The 21347-nt window shown below is 38.5% G+C and overlaps 1 protein-coding gene across 3 annotated transcripts in view; it reads left to right on the top strand.

Moving 5' to 3' along the window:
- The window catches only part of AP2B1 (adaptor related protein complex 2 subunit beta 1), a 109435-nt gene that overhangs the window by 42181 nt on the left and 45907 nt on the right, over positions 1 to 21347 (top strand). For all 3 annotated transcript variants that reach the window (XR_011145174.1, XM_068977646.1, XM_068977645.1), the window contains exons 13-14: positions 6358 to 6617; positions 11098 to 11290. Coding sequence is in view for 2 of the 3 variants with exons in the window: in XM_068977646.1 (XP_068833747.1) it covers positions 6358 to 6617; positions 11098 to 11290 (453 nt within the window). In the remaining variant the exon portion in view is untranslated. The remainder of the gene's footprint in view (positions 1 to 6357; positions 6618 to 11097; positions 11291 to 21347) is intronic.

Raw genomic sequence — 21347 nt, 5'->3', positions numbered from 1 at the left:
AGCCTGGTGCGCTGCAGACCATGGGGTCGCTAAAGAGTCGGACACGACTGAGCGACTTCACTTTCACTTTTCACTTTCATGCGTTGGAGAAGGAAATGGCAACCCACTCCAGTGTTCTTGCCTGGAGAATCCCAGGGACGGGGGAGCCTGGTGGGCTGCCGTCTATGGGGTCGCACAGAGTCAGACACGACTGAAGCAATTTAGCAGCAGCAGCAGCTGAATTAGAACTGGTTGTATGGCTTTTAAATGAGTTGACTGACTTTTGTTTTAATGGTAATTCATGAAAATTGAACTTAGATTAGACTCTTCAGTGTGAATGAAGGACATGCCTCTCTGAAAGTGACATTGAGTCTCACAGTACTTCCTTCTGAGGGACTTAATTTCAGCTTTCAAATGGAAGTACCCTGTAGAGATGGTAGATGCTTTGACAAAGATCTTATGTGTGCTGTTCTGCCTTCTAGATTGGTTGCTTTCTCTTAAAGTAATTTTAAAGTGCTAAAGCTACTTCCTTAATTATATAATATTTTTGGTCTTCGTAGGGAGGGTTCTCATTTCAGGAATGTGGCCCCAAGCTGGATACACAGAAATCGAAGTACTTTTTCTGATGTGACTAGTATAATGATAATCAATCCATCATGATCCAGTGATGTTCTTAATTGAATTTGAAAACAGGCTGATTTTAGCAGACTATTCAGATATTCAATTTACCATTTCCTCTTTCATCTCTTTACAGTTGTATATTTCAAAATTTGAAACTCTTTTATTTTGCCTAGTTCTGAGTTGTCATCTTTATTTATATTTTTATTTTTTACTTTTTGTTCTGGTGAACTTTGTTTCATGTCAAAAACAAGCACAATTGGAGGATTAGATATGGTAAATATTGTAATTAGTACAGTTGAGGTATGTACCTAGTACACTCCTTGAATCCCAGTTCTAAATTGAGACCACAAATGTGAACCTAGAGTAGTTGCCAGTACATTACCTGTTAAGTGATCAGAGCACATAATTTACTACATGTTAAATGCAAAGTTCTTCTTTCCTCTGACAGTATTTAATTTTAGAAATGTCAGGAATCCATTTTAAGGACAAGAAGTTTGATGGATAGATAAGGCATTTGAATAACTTAATGGAATACTGTAAAGCAGACAGCATTACCAAATAAGTTGTTTTTAGACTATACTACACAACTCTGAAAAAAATACAGCCAAGAAAACAGCTAGAGTCAGGCTACTTTCTGACACTTGATTCAAATACAGATGTTTTACAGTCGGTGAACTCAAACATGAAGAAGGCCTGAAGCTAAAAATTAAGATAATTTTCTTATCTGATTATTGATTCATGTAAACATTATTGAGAATTATCTGCTTGATTATCTTTTAATGGACCAGTTGACCAACAGTAGTTGAGTTAAAGGATATTGTAAAATTCATTTCGCAGAAAACAGAGGTGTCTTGTCCCACCCCTTGTACCCCAGTTTTCTTCATTTCTCCAATGAGCATGCTGTTTTCCCAAGTCTCTAAGCGTTCACTTGACCCCATTACAGTTAGTCTGAAGAAGCATTCATATGATCATGTGGAGCTAAGGGCAGGCCGTGGCTCACCATCTGTCCATGAAAAGTGGATGGGAGGTTGTCCATCACTGATCAGGCATGTCTTGGTACTAAGGGCAGAAATTGGTCATCTTTTTGAATCAAACCATTTAGGTTGGACACAGGAAGTCATTTTCACATTAATGTATAATAGGTCATCTACAGGGGGCCATTTTGAGTAGAAATTGCCACTTCTTAATCATGTAGGGCTAATTACAGACACTGCAGGGTGACTGCCATTAAATTAGTGATGTGTTTGACTTCATCTTAGGGCCTTGAAGCTCATTTCTGCCTTTTGTTACAGGCTTTGGAGCCTCTATGCTTTGTACAAAAGAAAGAGCTTTATATAAATTAACCAGATCCAAAGATGTCTGGTGTTTATTCGAGATGGTAAAATAGTAAACTTGACATTAACAATGCCTCTGTAATACTTGAGAAAACCCCCTAAATACAGATAAATTCACATTTATACAGTCTTTTAGCTTTCTCAGAAATATCATTTTCCAAGAATCATAGGATTTCTGTTTATTACAATGTTTACTTTGTATTCAAGTTTTAACTCTCCCTTGAGGGCTACATTTCAAAGCATCAGCAGTATTTGGCCCCTTGTGAAACTTAAGCACAGTGAGTAGAAAAGAAAGAGAATAGGTAGAGATGAGAGTGCTATGTCACTCAGCACCTAGAATTACTCAGAAGGTAAGGGACTGTCTCAGCTCATATTGTGTGACATCATTCCTCAGCCAAATTAAAGATGGCTGTGTTTAGCTATGTGTGGAATAGTCAGAGTCATCTTAACTGCTGACACATCTTAACTCCACTTGACATTCATACCCATTGGAAATAGAGACATCTTTTGCAATTTATTTGTAAGAGCTCTTCAGAGAGTTTTTAACTTTTATGCATCTTCCTTTGCCTGAAGCAGAATAATTTACATAATCATCGAGGCAGTGAATATTATCTATATTGAGCATTCTAGCTTTCCTAGCCTAGACCCATGACCACCCATTTGTATCTCTGTTAAGATGGAATCAGAAGAGTTTTCTAAAAAGACTTTTTGCCTTTGTCCTTTTCAGTCACCTCTGGATAGATAAGGCTAGTCTCATAATCAAGTGAATGTCCTTGGTAGATTCCATTGTGTTCACAAGTTCTGAACCCTGACTTCATCTCCATTTTCTCTTAAGTCCTCTCTATTTGTATTTTAACAGGCAGCATGGGAGAGCTGTATTTTAGGTTCTTGTCAGAGTTCAGACTCACTATTTACCTGAGATAAAGTGTTAGGGAGAATTTCCTGTGTTCTTACAGTTGTTGGAATGTACCACTGAATCAAGCCAAATTAGTGGAGAACTGGTGATCTAACAAGATTTTGACCCTTATTAGAATTGTTTTTACTAAATTACATTGGTATCATCATCCTGTAGTAAGGGTTGTATATGAGAAACTATCCTGTTTGGGTTTGCTATCTAAGTAATTATTTATTTAATCATATATTTTCTTCTCTTGGAGACCCTGTAAAAAATTCCTAACCAGTCTTGGGTTCTCTTATGCATAAGTATGTAGTTAACTGCCCCTCTGAATGGCTTATCTGATTAGATTTCTTTCCCATATCAGATGTTTGAAACGTCTCTCTATGGGATTCTCTAGGTAAGAATACTGGAGCGGGTTGTCATTTCCTTCTCCAGGGGATCTTCCTGACCTAAGGATCAAACCCGTGTCTCTTGTGTCTCCTGCATTGGCAGGTGGATTCTTTACCACTGCGCCTCTATCTTCATAGTAGACTTAATCCTGTTCTTTATCTATGCTGAGGATTCATGAAAGTATGTATGAAACCTTTGTGTTTCTAATTTTAAGTAAAATGGTGGTATAATTAGAAATACTATTGGTTATGAAAAAAGAACAACCCTTGAATCCATGCCTTTAATAAGATCTCTTTTTCACGTTGATGGTTTTAAAGGAAATATAAAGAATACACAGAGAAGTGTCGAAATTTTAGTAATTACCCTTTTTAGTACATCGAGAAAAGTCTTCACCTTGGCATTTCCATATGTGAGCTAGAAACCACCATCACCAAAATCACCTGTGCTTCTTGTTGAACATAAAAATTCCTGGACTCCGCTTCTGACATAATGAGTCACAAATCCTGGGCCCCCCTTCTGACATAATGAATCGGAAACTCTGGTTTAGCCCTGAAATCTGCACTTTAAATGGCTTTCTTGGTGTGTTAAAATGTTGATGCATGTTATAGTTTTAGGAATTAACTGTTTTAGGGCTTGCCTGGTAAGAATTGTTTTGGAAGCTCTCAAATTTGGGGCAGTACATTATTTTCTTGAAATCCTCATGAGGGCCTATCGGAGTAGCAGTACAGTAGATCCCAAACAAAATTTTCTGAGTCGCCAAACACATAATGACTCTGTAAAATCATAAAAGGTTCTGTTTTTTTGTCATTAGCCTTGACTGGCCCTGATTTATCGTGGCTTCCATGTGAATAGTGAGACAGTGAAGGACGGCTGATAGTAGGCCTATCAGATCAGCCCTCAGGATAATCGAGTTTGGACAGTGGAGATACTTGTCCACTCTTGACTTCCGGTCATGAAAAACTTGCACTCATTTTCTCATTTCTCATAGGACTAAATTTTTAAGTCAGTGTTAAGATTTATAGCACGTACCCCCTGTAATCCATTGACTCTGTCTCTAGAAATTATCCTATTGTAGTGTTTTGAATTTGTGGGAGGACTCAAGCTTTTTTCAAAGAAGTATGTATTTTGTGAATCTCGACAGGAATTTTTTTTTTTTTTGTTAAATATGTAGCTGATATATGAGAAAAATAATTTGAAGTAAAAAAATTTTACTTTGATTATATTATTAAGCTGTGTTGTATAGTTTAATACGTTTAACAACTTACTAGACAAATTAAAAATTTTCCCAATTAAGTGATGTGTAGTATTCATTTTCATTGTGTAATAAAAAACATAGTCTACAGATATTAAATGCCGTGCTTTGGGGACGGACTGAGTGTACAGATTAAAACTTTCAATTTAAATATCAATAAAAGCTGGGATGGGGATTGCTTTCCTGATGTGATACTCAGAGAAACTTGTATTCTTTAAAAAAAAATCAACTTATGTTTTATAATATTTAAGTTTTGTTTCCAAATGAAAATCTAAGGAAATTTCAGTCAGCTGTTTATAAACACTTCCTCAGGAGCAAACTTCCTGCTTCAACATACAGCAAAACAAATGCATCTAATTTGGATAGTGTCGGTTTCTTTTTTTTTTATGGCTTTTCAAATATGACAAATAGTTTGATATAAGTAAAAATGTGCATTTTTTTTAGAATAATGCAACCTATGAATATGATAAAGATTATCTTGAGATTAAAATTTACCATTTTTATGCTGTATTAGCTTGTATCTCAGTTTTCTTTATACTTTTTTGTTTTTAACCAGCAATCCATTTTGAGTGCAAATAAACACTCAACACTCAAATAAACACTCATAAACATATGATGAAGAAAATCTATGTAAAGCAGTCTGGGTCACTTCTGGTATTGAGCTGAATGGCAAGTGCCTGAAGTGGCTAAGTTATGAACCAGTTCATCTGCTTATATACAGACTCATGGGAAAACCCTGGCCTACTTTAAAGAAATAACTTTTGTATGTTTGTTTTAGGTACAGAAATTGAAATGGGGCTGATTGTTGCCTTTAATAACATAATACCACTGAAACAATTCATGGGTACATGAATGCCACCACATAGACTCTTGGAGGTAGATACCAGGATATTTACTGCCACTTTGTAATGACCACAAAACTGAATAGGATAAAGGAGGGAGAAGGAGGCAGCAATCTAAATCTTCATCAATAGGACACTAGTAAATAATGGTGCAGTGCTGTGTATATGGTGGAAAAATGACAGCTGTGTGTGCTGCTGCGGAAAGCAGCGTGAGTATAGGATGAAACTGGTTTTGTGTAAAATGAATATATGTGTGTGTGTAAGCTCATAGTGCACTATTCATATGGATGGGTACTTGGGGGATGGGGGAGTTAAGGTAGGGGAGGGCTGGGTGATTAGGGGAGACTTACTTTTATATTATTCATTTCTAAATTGTGATGTGACATTGATAATAAATTTTCCTTAGCCACAATCATGTATAAAATTATTTTAACCACCACACAAAGAAACGAGGACACTAAATTTGTCACCCTTTTTAGAAGCACTTAGTTTTATATGCTCTCTTAAACAGTTTTTTTTTTTAATCATTTAGGTAATAGCACCTCTCATATTTTAATACATAATTAATGTTCTTTGAGCTCTTTGAAGCCAGGCACCATGTGTTGTCTCTATTGCCAGGGCCTAGCCAATGTCTCCACAGGAGATACTTAATATTTGAATAAAGAAAGAAGGTATGGGTGAAATATATGTCAGATGTGTTTCATGAATAATTCTGCTAATGTTTATAGCAGTTAAAAACATTTTTATGTCCCAAGGCCATTTGAAGCGATTGATTTTTCTTGGGTTAAACTTTATTTTCTTCTTTCCAACTTCCTTTCTGAATCTGAGTCTTAGAACTAACCTCAATTTATATTTAAATTCTTTGAAACATTAGAGATTTCAGAATTATGAGTATATTAACAACATATTGAGTCTAAATATCTTCTAACAGCCAACCCTGCATAAATTGGTGCAGCATTACCTTGATAATAAATCAGCAGTTTGAGTTTCTGTATGGAAAATAATTACATTTAAACCTTCGCGTGTTTGCCTTTTCATTAGGATTCTGATAATCCGGACCTCCGAGACCGGGGCTATATTTATTGGCGCCTTCTCTCAACTGATCCTGTCACAGCTAAAGAAGTAGTCCTGTCTGAAAAGCCGCTGATTTCCGAGGAGACAGATCTCATTGAGCCGACTCTGCTGGACGAGCTGATCTGCCACATTGGCTCTTTGGCCTCCGTGTACCATAAGCCGCCCAACGCTTTTGTGGAAGGAAGTCATGGAATCCATCGCAAACACTTGCCAATACATCATGGGAGGTAAGCGGGTAAACTTGGTTTGATTGAGAAGTGATTCTTTGTATAGATGAAGTTGGTGTTCCTTAAGCTTTGCTATGCATTTGGCAAACCTGTTCTGCTGCCTTGGGGGCTTCATCTGAATTCTAGTAGCTACACACGTGTAATGGATAAAAGACCTTTTTGAGTTCTAATCTCAGGGTTGGTAAGATTATGCCTTTAGAAAACTGTGGTAAAAACTTTCTGAATGGATGAAGTTCGAAAGTTGCTTAAGACTCTAAAAGATGAGGCTAGAAATGGTCCCATAGTTGAAAACTTGGTAAAAAACATATATAGGCATACCATAGAGATTGTTGGCTTTGGATCCAGAACACTGCAATAAAGTGAGTCACGAATTTTTTTGTTGTTATTTCTGAGTGCATACAAAAGTTACATCTGCTCTATAGTGTAGTCTATTAAATGTCCAGTAGTATTACGTCTAAAAAAAAGTCTTGTTCAGTCGCTAAGTCATGTCTGACTCTTTGTGACCCTGTGGACTGCAGCACGCTGGGTTTCCCTGTCCTTCACTGTCTCCTGGAATTTGCTCAAATTCATGTCCATTGAGTTAGTGGTGCCATCCAGCCATCTCATCCTCTGTCACCCCCTTCTCTTCCTGCCCTCGGTCTTCCCCACCATCAGGTTCTTTTCCGGTGAGTTGACTTTTTGCGTCAGGTGGCCAAAGTACTAGAGCTTTCGCTTCAGCAACAGTCCTTCCAGTGAATATTCAGGATTGATTTCCTTTAGTATTGACTGGTTTGATCTTCTTGCAGTCCAAGGGACTCTAAAGAGTCTTCACCAGCACCATAGTTCAAAAGCATCAATTCTTCAGCAATCAGCCTGCTTTATGGTCCAGCTCGCTCATCCGCACATGACTACTGGAAAAGCCGTAGTTTTGATTATATGGACCATTGTTGTCAAAGTGATGTCTCTACTTTTTAATACACTGTCTAGGTTTGTCATAGCTTTCCTTCCAAGGAACAAGCATCTTTTAATTTCATGGCTGCAGTCATGTGGATCACAGTCCACAGTAATTTTGGAGCCCAAGAAGATAAAATCTGCCAGTGTTTCCATTTAAGCCCCATCTATTTGCCATGAAGTGATGGAACCAGATGCCATGATCCTAGTTTTTTGAATGTTGAATTTTAAGCCAGCTCTTTCACCTTCATCAAGCAAGAGGCTCTTTAGTTCCTTTCGGCCATTAGTGTGGTGTCATCTGCATATCTGAGGTTGTTGATATTTCTCCTGGCAATCTTGATTCCAGCTTGTGCTTCATCCAGCCCGGCATTTCACATGATATACTCTGCATATAAGTGAAATAAGCAGGTTGACAATAAACAGCCTTGACATACTCCTTTCCTAATCTGGAATCAGTTTGTTGTTCCATGTCCAGTTCTAACTGTTGCTTCTTGACCCACATACAGGTTTCTCAGGAGGCCGGTAAGGTGGTCTGGTATTCTCATCTCTCTTAAGACTCTTCCACAGTTTAATGTGTTCCACATAGTCAAAGACTTACGTATAGTCAGTGAAGCAGAAGTAGATATTTTTCTAGAATTCCCTTGCTTTCTCTATGATTTAGTGATGTTGGCAATTTGATCTCTGGTTCCTCTGCCTTTTCTAAATCCAGCTTGTACATCTGGAAGTTCTTGCTTCACTGAGCCTAAAGCTAGCTTGAAGGATTTTGAGTATAACCTTACTAGCATGCAAAGTGAGCGCAATTGTGCCATAGTTTGAACATTCTTTGGCACTGCCCTTCCTTGAGATTGGAATGAAAACTAACCTTTTCCAGTCCTGTGGCCACAGCTGAGTTTTCCAAATTTGCTGACATATTGAGTGCAGTTCTTTAGTAGCATTATATTTTTGGATTTTAAATAGCTCAACTGGGTTACCACTGATATATTACAAAACTTGCAGTTTATACCATGTTTTCATTTGGAGCTTCCCTGGTAGCTCAGCTGGTAAACCACCAGCAATTCAAGAAACTCTGGTTCGATTCCTGAGTCAGGAAGATCCCCTGGAGAAGGGATAGGCTACCCACTCCAGTATTCTTGGGTTTCCCTGGTGGCTCAGCTAGTAAAGAATCCACCTGCAATGTAGGAGACCTGGGTTCGATCCTTGAGTTGGGAAGATCCCCTGAAGAAGGGAAAGGCTACCCACTCCAATATTCTGGCCTGGAGAAATACATGGACTGTATAGTCCATGAGTGGCAAAGAGTTGGACAGGAGTAAGCGACTTTCACTCACTTCATTTGATCCTTCCTAAAATAGAGTGCTTTGTTTTGTTACCATTTTATTGGTGAGGAAGCTTTGTCTCAGAGAGGTGGTCACTTGCCCAAGACAATGCATGCAACTAGTGGAGCCAAAGCTTGGTCCTGGTCATCTTATTCTAATCGCCCCATTCTTAGGGTGACCAGGAATCGTCCCATTCTTAGGGTGACCAGAAATCGCCCCATTCCTGGTCATCTTACTCTAATCGCCCCATTCTTAGGGTGACCAGGAATTGCCCCATTCCTGGTCATCTTACTCTGATCGCCCCAGCAGAGTAACAACACCCCCAGTGTTACTCTGGTTATTTCACCGGAAGTGTGTGCATGAATTTCTTCCCAGGTTTACTTCTGTAACTCTTCCAATTCCTTGGCTTTAGCTGTCTATTGAACTTCCCTATTTGTTTTTCTTCTTTGAAACTTAACAGAATTGAAAGCAACATATAATTGCCCTGTTATCCCTCCAGATTCCTCTTATAAGGAGCATCACTAGTCTTTTGCTTCTTTGTTTGTGTTTGTTTTTTCTGAGTTTGAGTCTTCATTCTTCTTTGTTCAAGCATTATCAAAACTAACTAGGAAGAGGGGATATATGTAAATATACAGCTGATTCATTTTGCCTCTACAGCAGAAACTAACATTGTAAAGCAACTTTACGCCAATAAAAAATAATTTTTTAAAAAAACCTACCTAGGGTTTTTAGAGAAAGCATTTGTTTATTAATGGGATTTTTATAGAATATTTTTTGTTTGTTTTTAAAAAATTATTTTATGTCTTAGAAAACACACAAGATAGAATGTTAAAACATAATCAACACTCAGCTTCAATAGTCATCAGTATTTTGCCAATTTTATTTCATTTATCACCCCCACAATTTTTTTTTTTTAAGGCAACTGGAGTATTTTAAATTTCAGGCCTCATATCACTTCATTCATAAGTACTTTAATTGGTATCTCTAAAAAATAAGCAGTTTTTAGAAAAATCACAATATATTATCAAGCCAAAGTTAGGAATAATTCCTTAATATTCAAAACTGAACTTCTTTCAGATTTTTTCAATTGCCATTGTCTATTCTGTTTTATTAAAGTTTTATCTAAAATTGGTTTTACTTTTCGCATAAATTTTTAGAATACTTCACAGTGAAGCCAACTGAGCTGGAAATTTTCTTTTGTTTTTGTTTTTTTTCCCCACTTGGTAAGATTTAGGGGACATGAAGATGAGGAATACACAACTCTGAAAACAGGTCTAGAACATTACTCTAGCAGGTGTGTGTATAGTGGACTGAAGCTGGGAGAGTGGACATGAAGATGAGCTAAGAGTAATCAATTTAACTGCTACTGCCACCACACTGTGAAAAAGGGAGTAGTGAGTTTTACGAAATGTTAAAAGGACTAGTCCTTTCTTAAAGCTCACTATTCCCTCTTTAAACAATTATTCTTAGCTCATCTTCATGTCCATTCTCCCAACTTCAGTCCACTATACACACACCTGCTAGAATAGCATTCCTCTAAATGTTATTTTCAGTTTTGTTCAACAAATAAAAGTGATTCAGCATTGCCTAATATATAAAAATTAACTCTCCAGACCTGTTTTCAGAGTTGTATTTTTCTCAACCTTATTTCCCCTTAATCTTACAGTGTCTGCTCCTGCCAATATAATTTTTTCACTGGCCCTAAAAGTTAAATTGTTTATTTCTATGCCTTTGCACAAACTATCCCTTCGTTTTTGGAAGGTCTCTCCCTGGTGGTTCCATATAACTATGCTATTCTTAAAAAATCTAGCCTTAAAACTATCCTCAGAAGCTTTTGGGAGTTAGCCCCACCTGCATCTCATCTGTAGTCTGTCATTGTGCAGACAGACACACAATACTCATTTCTGCTGTTCCACAGTGAATGTGCTTTTCACTTGTTTTGTCAGTACTGGTGTTGGGGTTGGTTTGTTCGAGTGTAAGTTATTTGAAGACAGGAAATATATTTCTCTCTTTATTTTTTTTAGCTATTCTCCAGAGTTCTCATTACAGTGTTCTCTTATAGAGTAGGTGCTCATTTAAAATTGATTGATGAGGTCATTGTACATATAGCATAATATAAAACTGATTGAAGAGGTTATATTGTATAAGAGCATATGACATTGGCTCGTTGCCTTGTTTCCAGGTCTCTGCTAAAACTGACTTTTCTCTGTTCCCCTCTTTCTGTTTGTGCCTTGCAGCACTGATGCAGGTGACAGCCCTGTTGGCACCGCCACTGCCACCAGCCTGGAGCAGCCTCAGGTTATTCCCTCCCAAGGTGACCTTCTGGGGGATCTTTTAAACCTTGACCTTGGTCCCCCAGTCAATGTGCCGCAGGTGTCTTCCATGCAGATGGGAGCAGTGGATCTCTTGGGAGGAGGACTAGATAGTCTGGTAAGCATCTTTCTTCTTTCTTGTAGTTCTTTTAAATTCTTTTTGTTTTTAAATTTTGGGAGTTATTTTTAATTCTTGATATGCTGAAGAACGTTAAATCTTTCCCCTTTTTAGAACTAGATGACAAGCAGAGCAATGTCCTTTGATAAAGGACAGGATTATGTCTCCAGAGAATTAAATAATACTGTATGGAATGTGTTTCCATGTATACAGGATTATTTTGTTGTCCTGCCTTTAAATAGAACTTTTGGTGTTTAACCAACCTAGTTGCCTTTCCAGAGCTTATTATTGCTCCTGCTGCTTAACTCTGGATAGCCGCTGTAATTCCCCTTTTGACCTGAACATCATTTAAATGATCTCATAGTGATCATCCTGCTTTGAGGCTTTCAAGCTTTTGCCTTTTTTTATTTCAATAGTTTATTGGCTTATACCTTATCTGATTCTGAAAGATTCTGAGGCAGACATTTGAGCCATTTGTGGTTGTTTTTTTTTCTAATGTATCTTTCTTACAGTTGGAAAGTGCTTCTTGATTGGTTGTTCTTTCCTCTTCTCCATCCACATCTCCCACTCCACACTGCCATACTTCCAATTTAATTAGCTTCCAGGATTCTAATACTAAAAGGCTTAAAGTCCAAAGTGTCTGTGAGTATGTGCCAATTAGTTACTGTTGCCGTGCAGGATACATGAGAATATTAAGGATGACCTTCCATCTGGGTAGAGAGGCAGGCCAGAGAAATAAGAGGTCTTATCACATGGCTCCCTACAAATTAGATACTTAAGTGTGGTGGAATTAAAAGAAGCTTTTTTAGCAGGACACTTCCAAATAAGATGTTTGTCAACCTGTTGACTATATATATGCCCAACTGATTTATTTCCCAGCATTAGAAATTGAAAGTCAGTGCCTTAGATACAAAAATATTATGTCCTCAGAGATTATATAAACAAAACAACCTTCCTTTCTGCTTCATACACTGGCATTTTCTCTTCTACTTTATGAACAGTGTTATTATGTCTGGGATTTATACCAGCCAGTACAGATGCATTAACTTTCGACTGACAGAGAGTCTAAGGAGATAGGATTACTATCATATCTCTATGGATGATACATTTTACTAATGGAAATCACTGCTTCCAGGGTCTATATACTGACCAAGCTCTGGACTGTAGCTAATGGTGACACAGATGAGCATTCCTTTTGTCTTTCTTGGGAATATAAGCATTGCTTTTTGTATTCAGATCTCTTTAATGAACACAGTTGACTGAATGGCTTCCTCATGTGATAATTCTGCATTGCTCTATAGCCTCCTTTCTAGACTCAGGAGACTGACAAATGAATACTGAAATATTCATGCAGACTCCCAGAAATCCTTTCTAAACATTGAAACAGCTCTTCGTATTCTGTTGACGTATGAACGACAAGTTAAATGTTAAATCCTCCTCACGTTTATGCCTGAACAACCCTGCTTATTTCTGTAGAAGTTTACAACATGGTGGACTCATTGAACCTAAGAAGACAAATTAAATTTGAAGGATAGAGGGGAGAAAGAGGCTCTGTATTTAGATGATGCCTGGCCCAGGATTCTGTCCTCTTGTTTCTTGACCCACTTTAGCATGGAAGGAAAAAGAATATTATTTCCATTTGGCTTAGTATCTTAACTCTTTTTATCTTAGCTCTTGCTGGTCTTTAACACCAGTGAGTTTTTTCTTTATATTTTATGCAGCCAGTCCAGTCATCTGTTAGAATTCTGGAAAGTTTACATCAGGAAGAAAATTGATTAGAACTTTCTTAGATTGTAGTAGACTAAGTCACATGTGGGCTTTTTCTTGTTTGTTTTGCAAAAGATATTCTCTTTGGGGCAGAGAATAAACTGTTTTATCATTGGATATCTAAATATTATATAGGGGTTGCTGTGTAAGCCCAGTAATGTTCCTGTAACTCTAAATTTTAGCTTATTCTGACTTTGAGATTTAAAATGGCATACTTGGTGTTACAGCCCCAGAAAGTGTTTACATGCAGGTTTCTTCAGCTTCTTTTGTGATACAAATATATCCCAGAAATCAGAATGAGGAGGAAAGGCCTTCTTTTTGCTTTGAATCTGTCTGCAGTTAAATATATATTCATTCAAAGAACCAAGATTCCTTTTAAGAGAACATCACAAGGAAGAGACCTAAATCTGGTTGTGTGAAAGACGAGTTTCTGTGGCAGCAGTAGTCTGTGCCATTTTTAAAAAGCTTTTATTGTTCTTGCGTAAATTATCTAATTGAAAGACGAAAATAGTTCTCAGGGTTTTTATTTAATCTGTATAGATAGTGCTGTTTCTTGAATGAATCCTTACCTTTTAACAGTGCTCCTCAAATTAATGTGTACATACATCAAATGGAGATCTTGAACAAGATAATTGTTGGTCTGGGGTATGACCTAGGAGTCTTCTTTTTTAACAAACACCCATGTCTGCGGACAACATTTTGCATTGTAAAGACATGGAATATCTGTAATCACTGTGAACCACTTCACTTTGGTGTTGGAATAGCTATTGATAAACCTCTGTGCCTTTTTCTCCTGACTTCAGTAGTAAACACATTCCTGGAAAGATGGCTCCTACTCTGCCTACATTGAGGGAAGGCATGAAACTCTTTAAATTATTTTGTTAAAAGTCTGTCTTTTATTCTCTAAGAAGAAGAATGTTGCTGGGTATGGTAGAATTTGACCCAGGTCCCCATTTAAAATGTAGCCTGGATCAGAATTATTAATACGTGGTTGTCTGGCAAGCAGCACTCAGGTTACGTCATCAGTTTTCATCTCAGAAAGCCTCTCCAAAAAGTTTCTGCTTGCTTTTATCATTGGTTTCTAACAGAACCTTACCCATAGAGGTCAGTGCTGTGCTACTAATGAAGCGTGGCAGCTACTTACCTTTTATTCCAAGCTTTGTGCTCTCAACTCTAGCTGCATAATTGGTATTTAAAAAATACATATACTGGGAGTGTTTGTACCTAGCTCTAGAACAATTAAACAGAATTTCTGAGAGATAGGACCCTATTGTTGTTCAGTCGCTCAGTCTTGTCTAACTCTTTTGCGACCCCATGGACTGTAGCACACCAGGCTTCTCTGTCCTTGAGCATCTCCCAGAACTTGCTCAAACTCATGTCCCTTGAGTCAGTGATACCATCCAACCATCTCATCCTCTGTTGTCCACTTCTCTTCAATGATGATTTTTTTTTTTTTAATATCCAGGTTATTTTAATTTTGCAGCCAAGACTGAGAGTATTGGGCCAAGTGAAGTTCCAGATGAAGTTAGGTAGAGAGTTAAAAAAATTGGTCTTTAAGCCAAGACAGTGATTTCCACAGAATTATATTCTGGTGAGTCTTGGCACCTCCTACAGAACAGTCCTCTCTGAATTTACCTTTGTTCTGTCCCGCCCCACCTCACCTCTTACCCCCAACTCTAGGGCATTTTCTTACTGTGATTTGCTGTTAGGTGATCCAGCCTATCAGAAATTGGCCAAAGGTTGAATTTGACCAATTTAGATTTAGGGTTCTTTAACCCTTGCTCATGGTCCATAATTGGAGACTGAAAGTTGTCTTGTATTTTAGATTATCTATCCATTTTCTGTTCCTCTGTCTTAAAACTTGAAATTCACTAGAGGATAGTAGTAGTCTTCCATTTTCATATCTTGGTGAACCTCCCATTAGATTTTATTTGCCCTCTTTCATTATCACACTTACAGAATTTTGAGATTTAGTGAATTGTGACTTTTCCAGAGCTGTCATTCAGGAAATACTTGTCAATCCATTCATTCATTATTATTATTCATTACAACTTACCTGAAGGCTCTAGCCTTCGTCCATCAATAATAGTGACTCATATAATAGCTACTGTTCTTAAACCAGAGTGAGGTAGGTATGTAGCTGTGACATTAAAAAAAAAAACACACACGTGCACACCATTCCTCCCAAGTGATTCTTAACATGGTGTTTTTTTGTTGTTATTTGGTTTGTTTTCTTGGGTATTTTTTGGTCTGTTTTTGTTTCGGTTTTTTGTTTGTTTGTTTGTTTGTTTGTTTTGAAGGTAGGTCTTTGAAAACCATTGAGTTTCCCTGGTAGCTCAGCTGGAAAAGAATCCACCTGCAGTGCAGGAGACCTGGGTTCAATACCTGGATTGGGAAGATCCTCTGGAGAAGGGAAAGGCTACCCACTCCAGTATTCTGGTCTGGAGAATTCCATGGACTGTATAGTCCATGGGGTTGCATAGAGTCGGACACAATGAGTGACTTTCACTTCACTTTACCTTTGAAAACCATTGATGTATACAGAGCTTCAGATTTTTAAAAATGTTTCTATATCACTGGACTTAAATGAAAATGGATTTCTGATATACTCTTCACTTTCCTCCTTAGTTTTTTCTTGTCCTTTAGCATATTCTCTTTTGCTTAAAACATAGTTTCCTCCTGTTAGTATAAACTTAACTGTCTGCTTGATGTGCAGTGAATTTCAGTTAATGAGACTTACGAGAGTGATCTGTTCTGTGTGTAGAGCAGTGTAGTATACTATTTCAGTGTTGTTGGGGTTTTTGCTTCTTTGTTTTAGAAGCTGTATGGGTGTCTTTTGATGTCCCAGCTACCAAGTCTAAGAAACTGCTCATCCTGGGTAGGGTGGCTTTTCTGACAGTGCAGACCCTTCTGGTTTGGTGTAGTGTGGGAGATGAGCTGGCACCCATGTGTGTAAGCCTTGCATACACGCTATACAGATACAACATGTGCTGGTGAATGTGATATCTCTAAGGAGCACTGAAGTGATAATTGAATCTTGATTATTTGTTTCCATTATTTTCAGACTGTCAGCAAAGACCTTGGCTAAACTATGGCCTTTTTTTCATCCAAGGTGCTGTGTGTTACTCTGTTTAGAAAAATGGTGCTATTGTATATCAAGAATGGAAAAGAAACATCATCCAGAATCCCCTTTCTCTAAGCTGACAGAGGGTTTTCTGCGAGAGAAATGTGCTAGCAGTGTGCCCCGCTAGAACAGAATAGCACAGAGGAGAAACTGCCTTTTCCAGACTCCAGTGTGTTTTTCAGAACATCCTACCTGTTTCTTACAGATTTTTACCTTTCAGATATGTTAACTGATGCACGATTATAGTAATGAATTTGAGGTTTCTTTAGCCCATGGGAAATCCATGCTACATCTTCATCTCTCTTCCTCTGGAAAAGATTTACTGTGATTTAAGAACTTAAGTTTTAGAGTTGGAAGTGTTGTGGAGAGAGCTTTATAAATTGTAGCCCAGTTTTGCCTGGTAAATTCTTAAGTGGCTTTTTGTAACTACTGTCTCTTTTATCAGTGCATAAGTTTCGTGAAGGCTGGCCTCAGGCAGTTTGGGGAATAATTACCAAATACCGAGTGCGGATCTCTGTGCTAGAACTTTTATAATTTCTAATCCTCAAAATAAGTCTGCAGGGTAATTGGTATTGGGTCTCATTTGACAGATAACTGAAGGAAGCATAGCTAGGAAGTCTCAGTCAGGATTTTGAACCCAGGACTTTTTGAAAACTTTAAAGTTTATACACACCTTCAGTGTCCTGTGGTTCCTGCAGTTTGTTATTGTCATCTTCCATAATAGAGTCCAGTCTCACTTAACTTTGATCTTCTCATACTGGACTACACAATCTCTGGAGTTAAACAGCCGAGCATAGGGTGCATCTGAAGCTGCAGGATAAACCTGGTTTGTCATCTTGTAGTGTTAAGTTTTACTCTATGGCAAGCAACATAAACACACCATATTAAGGCTTAGAAAGTAAATTTAATAAAATACAAGACTTGCTTGCCCTAGGCCTTTCCATGATATACTTCCTGCTGCTGCTGCTGCTACTGCTGCTGCTATGTTACTTCGGTCATGTCCAACTCTGTGCGACCCCATAGACGGGAGCCCACCAGGCTCCCCCGTCCCTGGGATTCTCCAGGCAAGAATACTGGAGTGGGTTGCCATTTCCTTCTCCAGTCCGTGAAAGTGAAAAGTGAAAGTGAAGTCGCTCAGTCATGGCCGACTCCTAGCAACCCCATGGACTGCAGCCCATCAGGCTCCTCCGTCCATGGGATTTGGTGCCCTCTATGTGAATATTCAAAAGCAAAGATATTACTTTGCCGACTAAGGTGCATCTGGTCAAGGCTATGGTTTTTCCAGTAGTCATGTATGGATGTGAGAGTTGGACTGTGAAGAAGGCTGAGCGCCAAAGAATTGATGCGTTTGAACTGTGGTGTTGGAGAAGACTCTTGAGAGTCCCTTGGACTGCAAGGAGATCCAACCAGTCCATTCTGAAGGAGATCAGCCCTGGGATTTCTCTGGAAGGAATGATGCTAAAGCTGAAGCTCCAGTACTTTGGCCACCTCATGCGAAGAGTTGACTCATTGGAAAAGACTCTGATCCTGGGAGGGATTGGGGGCAAGAGGAGAAGGGGACGACAGAGGATGAGATGGCTGGATGGCATCACTGACTCAATGGATGTGAGTCTGAGTGAACTCTGGGAGTTGGGGATGGACAGGGAGGCCTGGCGTGCTGCGATTCATGGGGTCGCAGAGTCAGACACGACTGAGCGACTGAACTGAACTGAACTGAACTGAACTGAATGTGAATATGAGCTAGCTTACCACTAGGAGGCACTTGAAAGTTTGAGAAAGACAATAAAAATACTCATTAATGAGAAGAGGGATTGGATAAGTTTATACATCTGTCTTCCAGCAAAAGGACTGAGATTGCTTAATCTTACCCTCTTTCAAGTAGAGCCACAAAATCCTGTGTTCCCAGCTATTTGGTGGTGAGCTGTGATATAAAGCAAGTACTTTCAAGGCAATAAAATGATGTGTGGGGCATTCTTGTGATGAAAACTGACAGTCAAAACCACTCAGACAATACATTCAGATTCTAGAAAAAGCTTTGGCTTTGGTTGGGAATAGAGGGGATGGGGTCATTTTTTCCCCCTTAATTGGTTCTATTCATATGTTTTGGCAGTGTTGATAGAGATAACTGTGCTCTCGGCAGTTAGTGAAACAATTTTGTCAGCCTTCTATCCATTTTGTGATAATTTTCACCAGTGAAGTGATTGATTTCAAAATTATCTCCCCAAGAAATAATAGTGCTGCTTATATGGTTAGTGAAACATTCAGTCACTCAATAAATATTTGAGTGCTTATTCTGTGTCAGGCTCTATTCTGTGTATCAGGAATATAGTTGTGAACAAGTATATAATCAGGTAATTACTGCAAAGAAAGATGAAACCAGATACAGAGCTGCTCCTGTGGACTTTTACTACATTGAACATTGAGTTATATCTGACCTAAGAGACCAGTAATGGCCATTCTAGGAACTTCTCGTCACATTCTGTCCCCTGTCCCATCTCAGAACATAATCTATTACATCACCCTCTTTTTCTGTTGATATAAGACTTTTTTTTTCCTTCAAGTTAAGGAGTCTTCTGATGATTTTGTATAATCTCAACTCCTTTATGCTGTTCCACATCAAGTCTGTTCTGTTCTCATCATGAGTTTGTCTAATAGCTTTGGCACAGTTACAGATTATTTTCACTGGTTCAATTAGTTATATTTTATGGTGCTTTTCTAAATAGCTTTGTGAAAAATCAAATTAAAATTTGCAGCCTAGCAGCTGAAAACCACACTTTACCTCAGAGATAGTGTGTGCCTACTAAAATCTAAAACTGATAGGAAAAACACAGATTGATATTTTTGATGCCAGTAAGATTTTGGTATAAGTTTTGTTTGTGATGGGAGTCATTGTGTACTATTTTTACATCATTCTATTTTGATTCCTGCCTAACAGAGCTATTGGCAAACTATCTGCCCTGAAACATTTCTTAGACTCTCTTCAATTAAATCAGTTCTGGATAGTGTCACATAAGAGGTAATAATTCCAGAAAGGAGCAAAGAAATGTGTGAGCTTAAGATCTCTACCTCTAATTAAGAGAATGTCTTCAGATTCTCAGACAGCTCCATAGTTTCAGAAGCAGACAGGTATACTTTAGACTGGTCAGATGCACCTTGTCAAGGGGGCTAACCCAGATCAGTCTTTGTGAACATTTATGGGGTTTTGTGTTTTGTTTTATTTTCAGTCTACTTGGTGGCCATGTCAAGACTTATCCTTTGCTTAGAGTCTGACAGACTTGTTGCCTTATAGAACCTCAGTCTTGAATTCTTTTTTTTGTACTTCTGCTATTAAAGCATGTTGCCATTGGATGAAGGAATTTCCTTTTGGTATGCAAACTCAGCTCTCAAACTTTTGACTCAACCAGGTTCTGCAGCAGAACTCATGTATCCATGCTGAAATCTCTTTAGCCCATAAATTAAAGTCACCATGAATTCACTGACAGTGAAGCAATACATTATTATGTAGTTCAACATGAACTGAGCTGTTTCAGCACTAATTCAGACATGCTGAAGCACCCCACTCTTTGGCAGTAGCCAATGTTAGTGTTACTGTTAATGTGCCATTTAATGTGATTTAGATTAGAGGCTGGGGAAGCTTTACCACTAGCAGAAATTTTAGACGTGGGTATCAGCTAGGGACCTTTAGGAAAATTCTGTTTAATTTGCACCATTTAAAATATTCTTTTCTTGAAATTGTCACCCCTCCTTTCTTCATCTTCCTGTATACTGATTTAGTTGGTCTATAAAAAAATGTTAGTTGCTCAGTCATGTTTGATTCTTTGCGACCCTGTAGACTGTAGCTCGCCAGGCTCCTCTGTCCATGGAATCCTCCAGGCAAGAACACGAGTGGGTAGCCATTCCCTTCTCCGGGGGATCTTCCCGAACCAGGGATCAAACCTGGGCCTCCTTCACTGCAGGCAAATTCTTAACTGCCTGATCCACCAAGGAAGCAAGTTGACATTACTTCCTTCATGGAGAAAATAGCAGCCTCATTAAGGCAATCCTGGGAATAATGGGAAAGAGCTCCTAAAGACCACTTAAAACATATACAGCATTTGAGATTAAAGTCATAGCTTACTTTTCACTCACCTTCCCTAGCTCAGTGGATAACAGATATCACTAAATTTTTACAAGTGCAGTTTGACTGATTTTGTACCTGACCTGATTAGAAAGTATTACCAAACAGATGAATCTCATCTGACTCCGGTTAATACCAGCAACTGAACTGAAACATTAGTGGCTGGTTCAGGCTAACATGACAACATTGCTTTGTTTAGTTCGGACTTCTAGCCTCCCTGCCCCACCCCTGCCCACCCCGAACTAATACCTGCCTCAACCTGCCTGTCACTGTGGATGGGAGAGGCCCTCTCTCCTGTCCTTGCTGACAGCTCTGGTTACTCTTGTCTGTCCCTGTGCTGTCACCTGTGTCATATTTTCAGAGGAAGATGACAGCCTCTCAGAAACTTTTCACTGAAAAGGAAGGCTGCCAAATGAAGTCTGAATAAGCTATAGTTTTGCTAGTTAGAAAGCATACTGAAATTGTCCTTTACTTGTGCTCTCTGGACATAGCCCAGTTAGGTGAACCTTTTTATTTCTGGCTATGTGTCTCTAATACCCCTTGCATTCTCTCTCTGTAAGATCAGAGATCTTGAGTCTGGGTTGCAGCTCAGGTGTATCTGATCAGCTGAACATACATGGAGAGTGTCAGAATTGCTTTTCAGTTTCTCTTACATGGTTTTGAATAAAATTGACAAGCAGCATGGGGGGCGGGGGAGAGTACATTTAGATCCTGTCCAGCTAAGATAATACTCATATAATGCTCAAATATAATAATGAAATCTAAGAAAGTAAGGGCTATAAATGGGCTTTTTTTCCCTTTGGAAAGAACACCGCTAGTGAGTGCCTTTTCTCAATACCTTTTATTGAATTTAGCATCTTTGATACTATTGCTTTTTCTCTTCCAGTGTGCTTTTTCTTGCCATCAAGTCCCAACTAGGTCCATAAAGAATTCCATCTCTTTCAAACTTGAGTTGTGAGATAGCCCAGAAGGGAGGATAATGGCTGTGGGGAGAGTGTGTAAGCCCATCAGAAAGTCATAAAACCAGATCAAAACCAGCACTGGGACAA

Source organism: Capricornis sumatraensis, chromosome 8 (assembly GCF_032405125.1).
Source record: "Capricornis sumatraensis isolate serow.1 chromosome 8, serow.2, whole genome shotgun sequence".
Lineage (NCBI taxonomy): Eukaryota > Metazoa > Chordata > Mammalia > Artiodactyla > Bovidae > Capricornis > Capricornis sumatraensis.
Note: the sequence above shows the minus strand (reverse complement) of the source record. Positions and strands in the feature narration are given on the sequence as shown.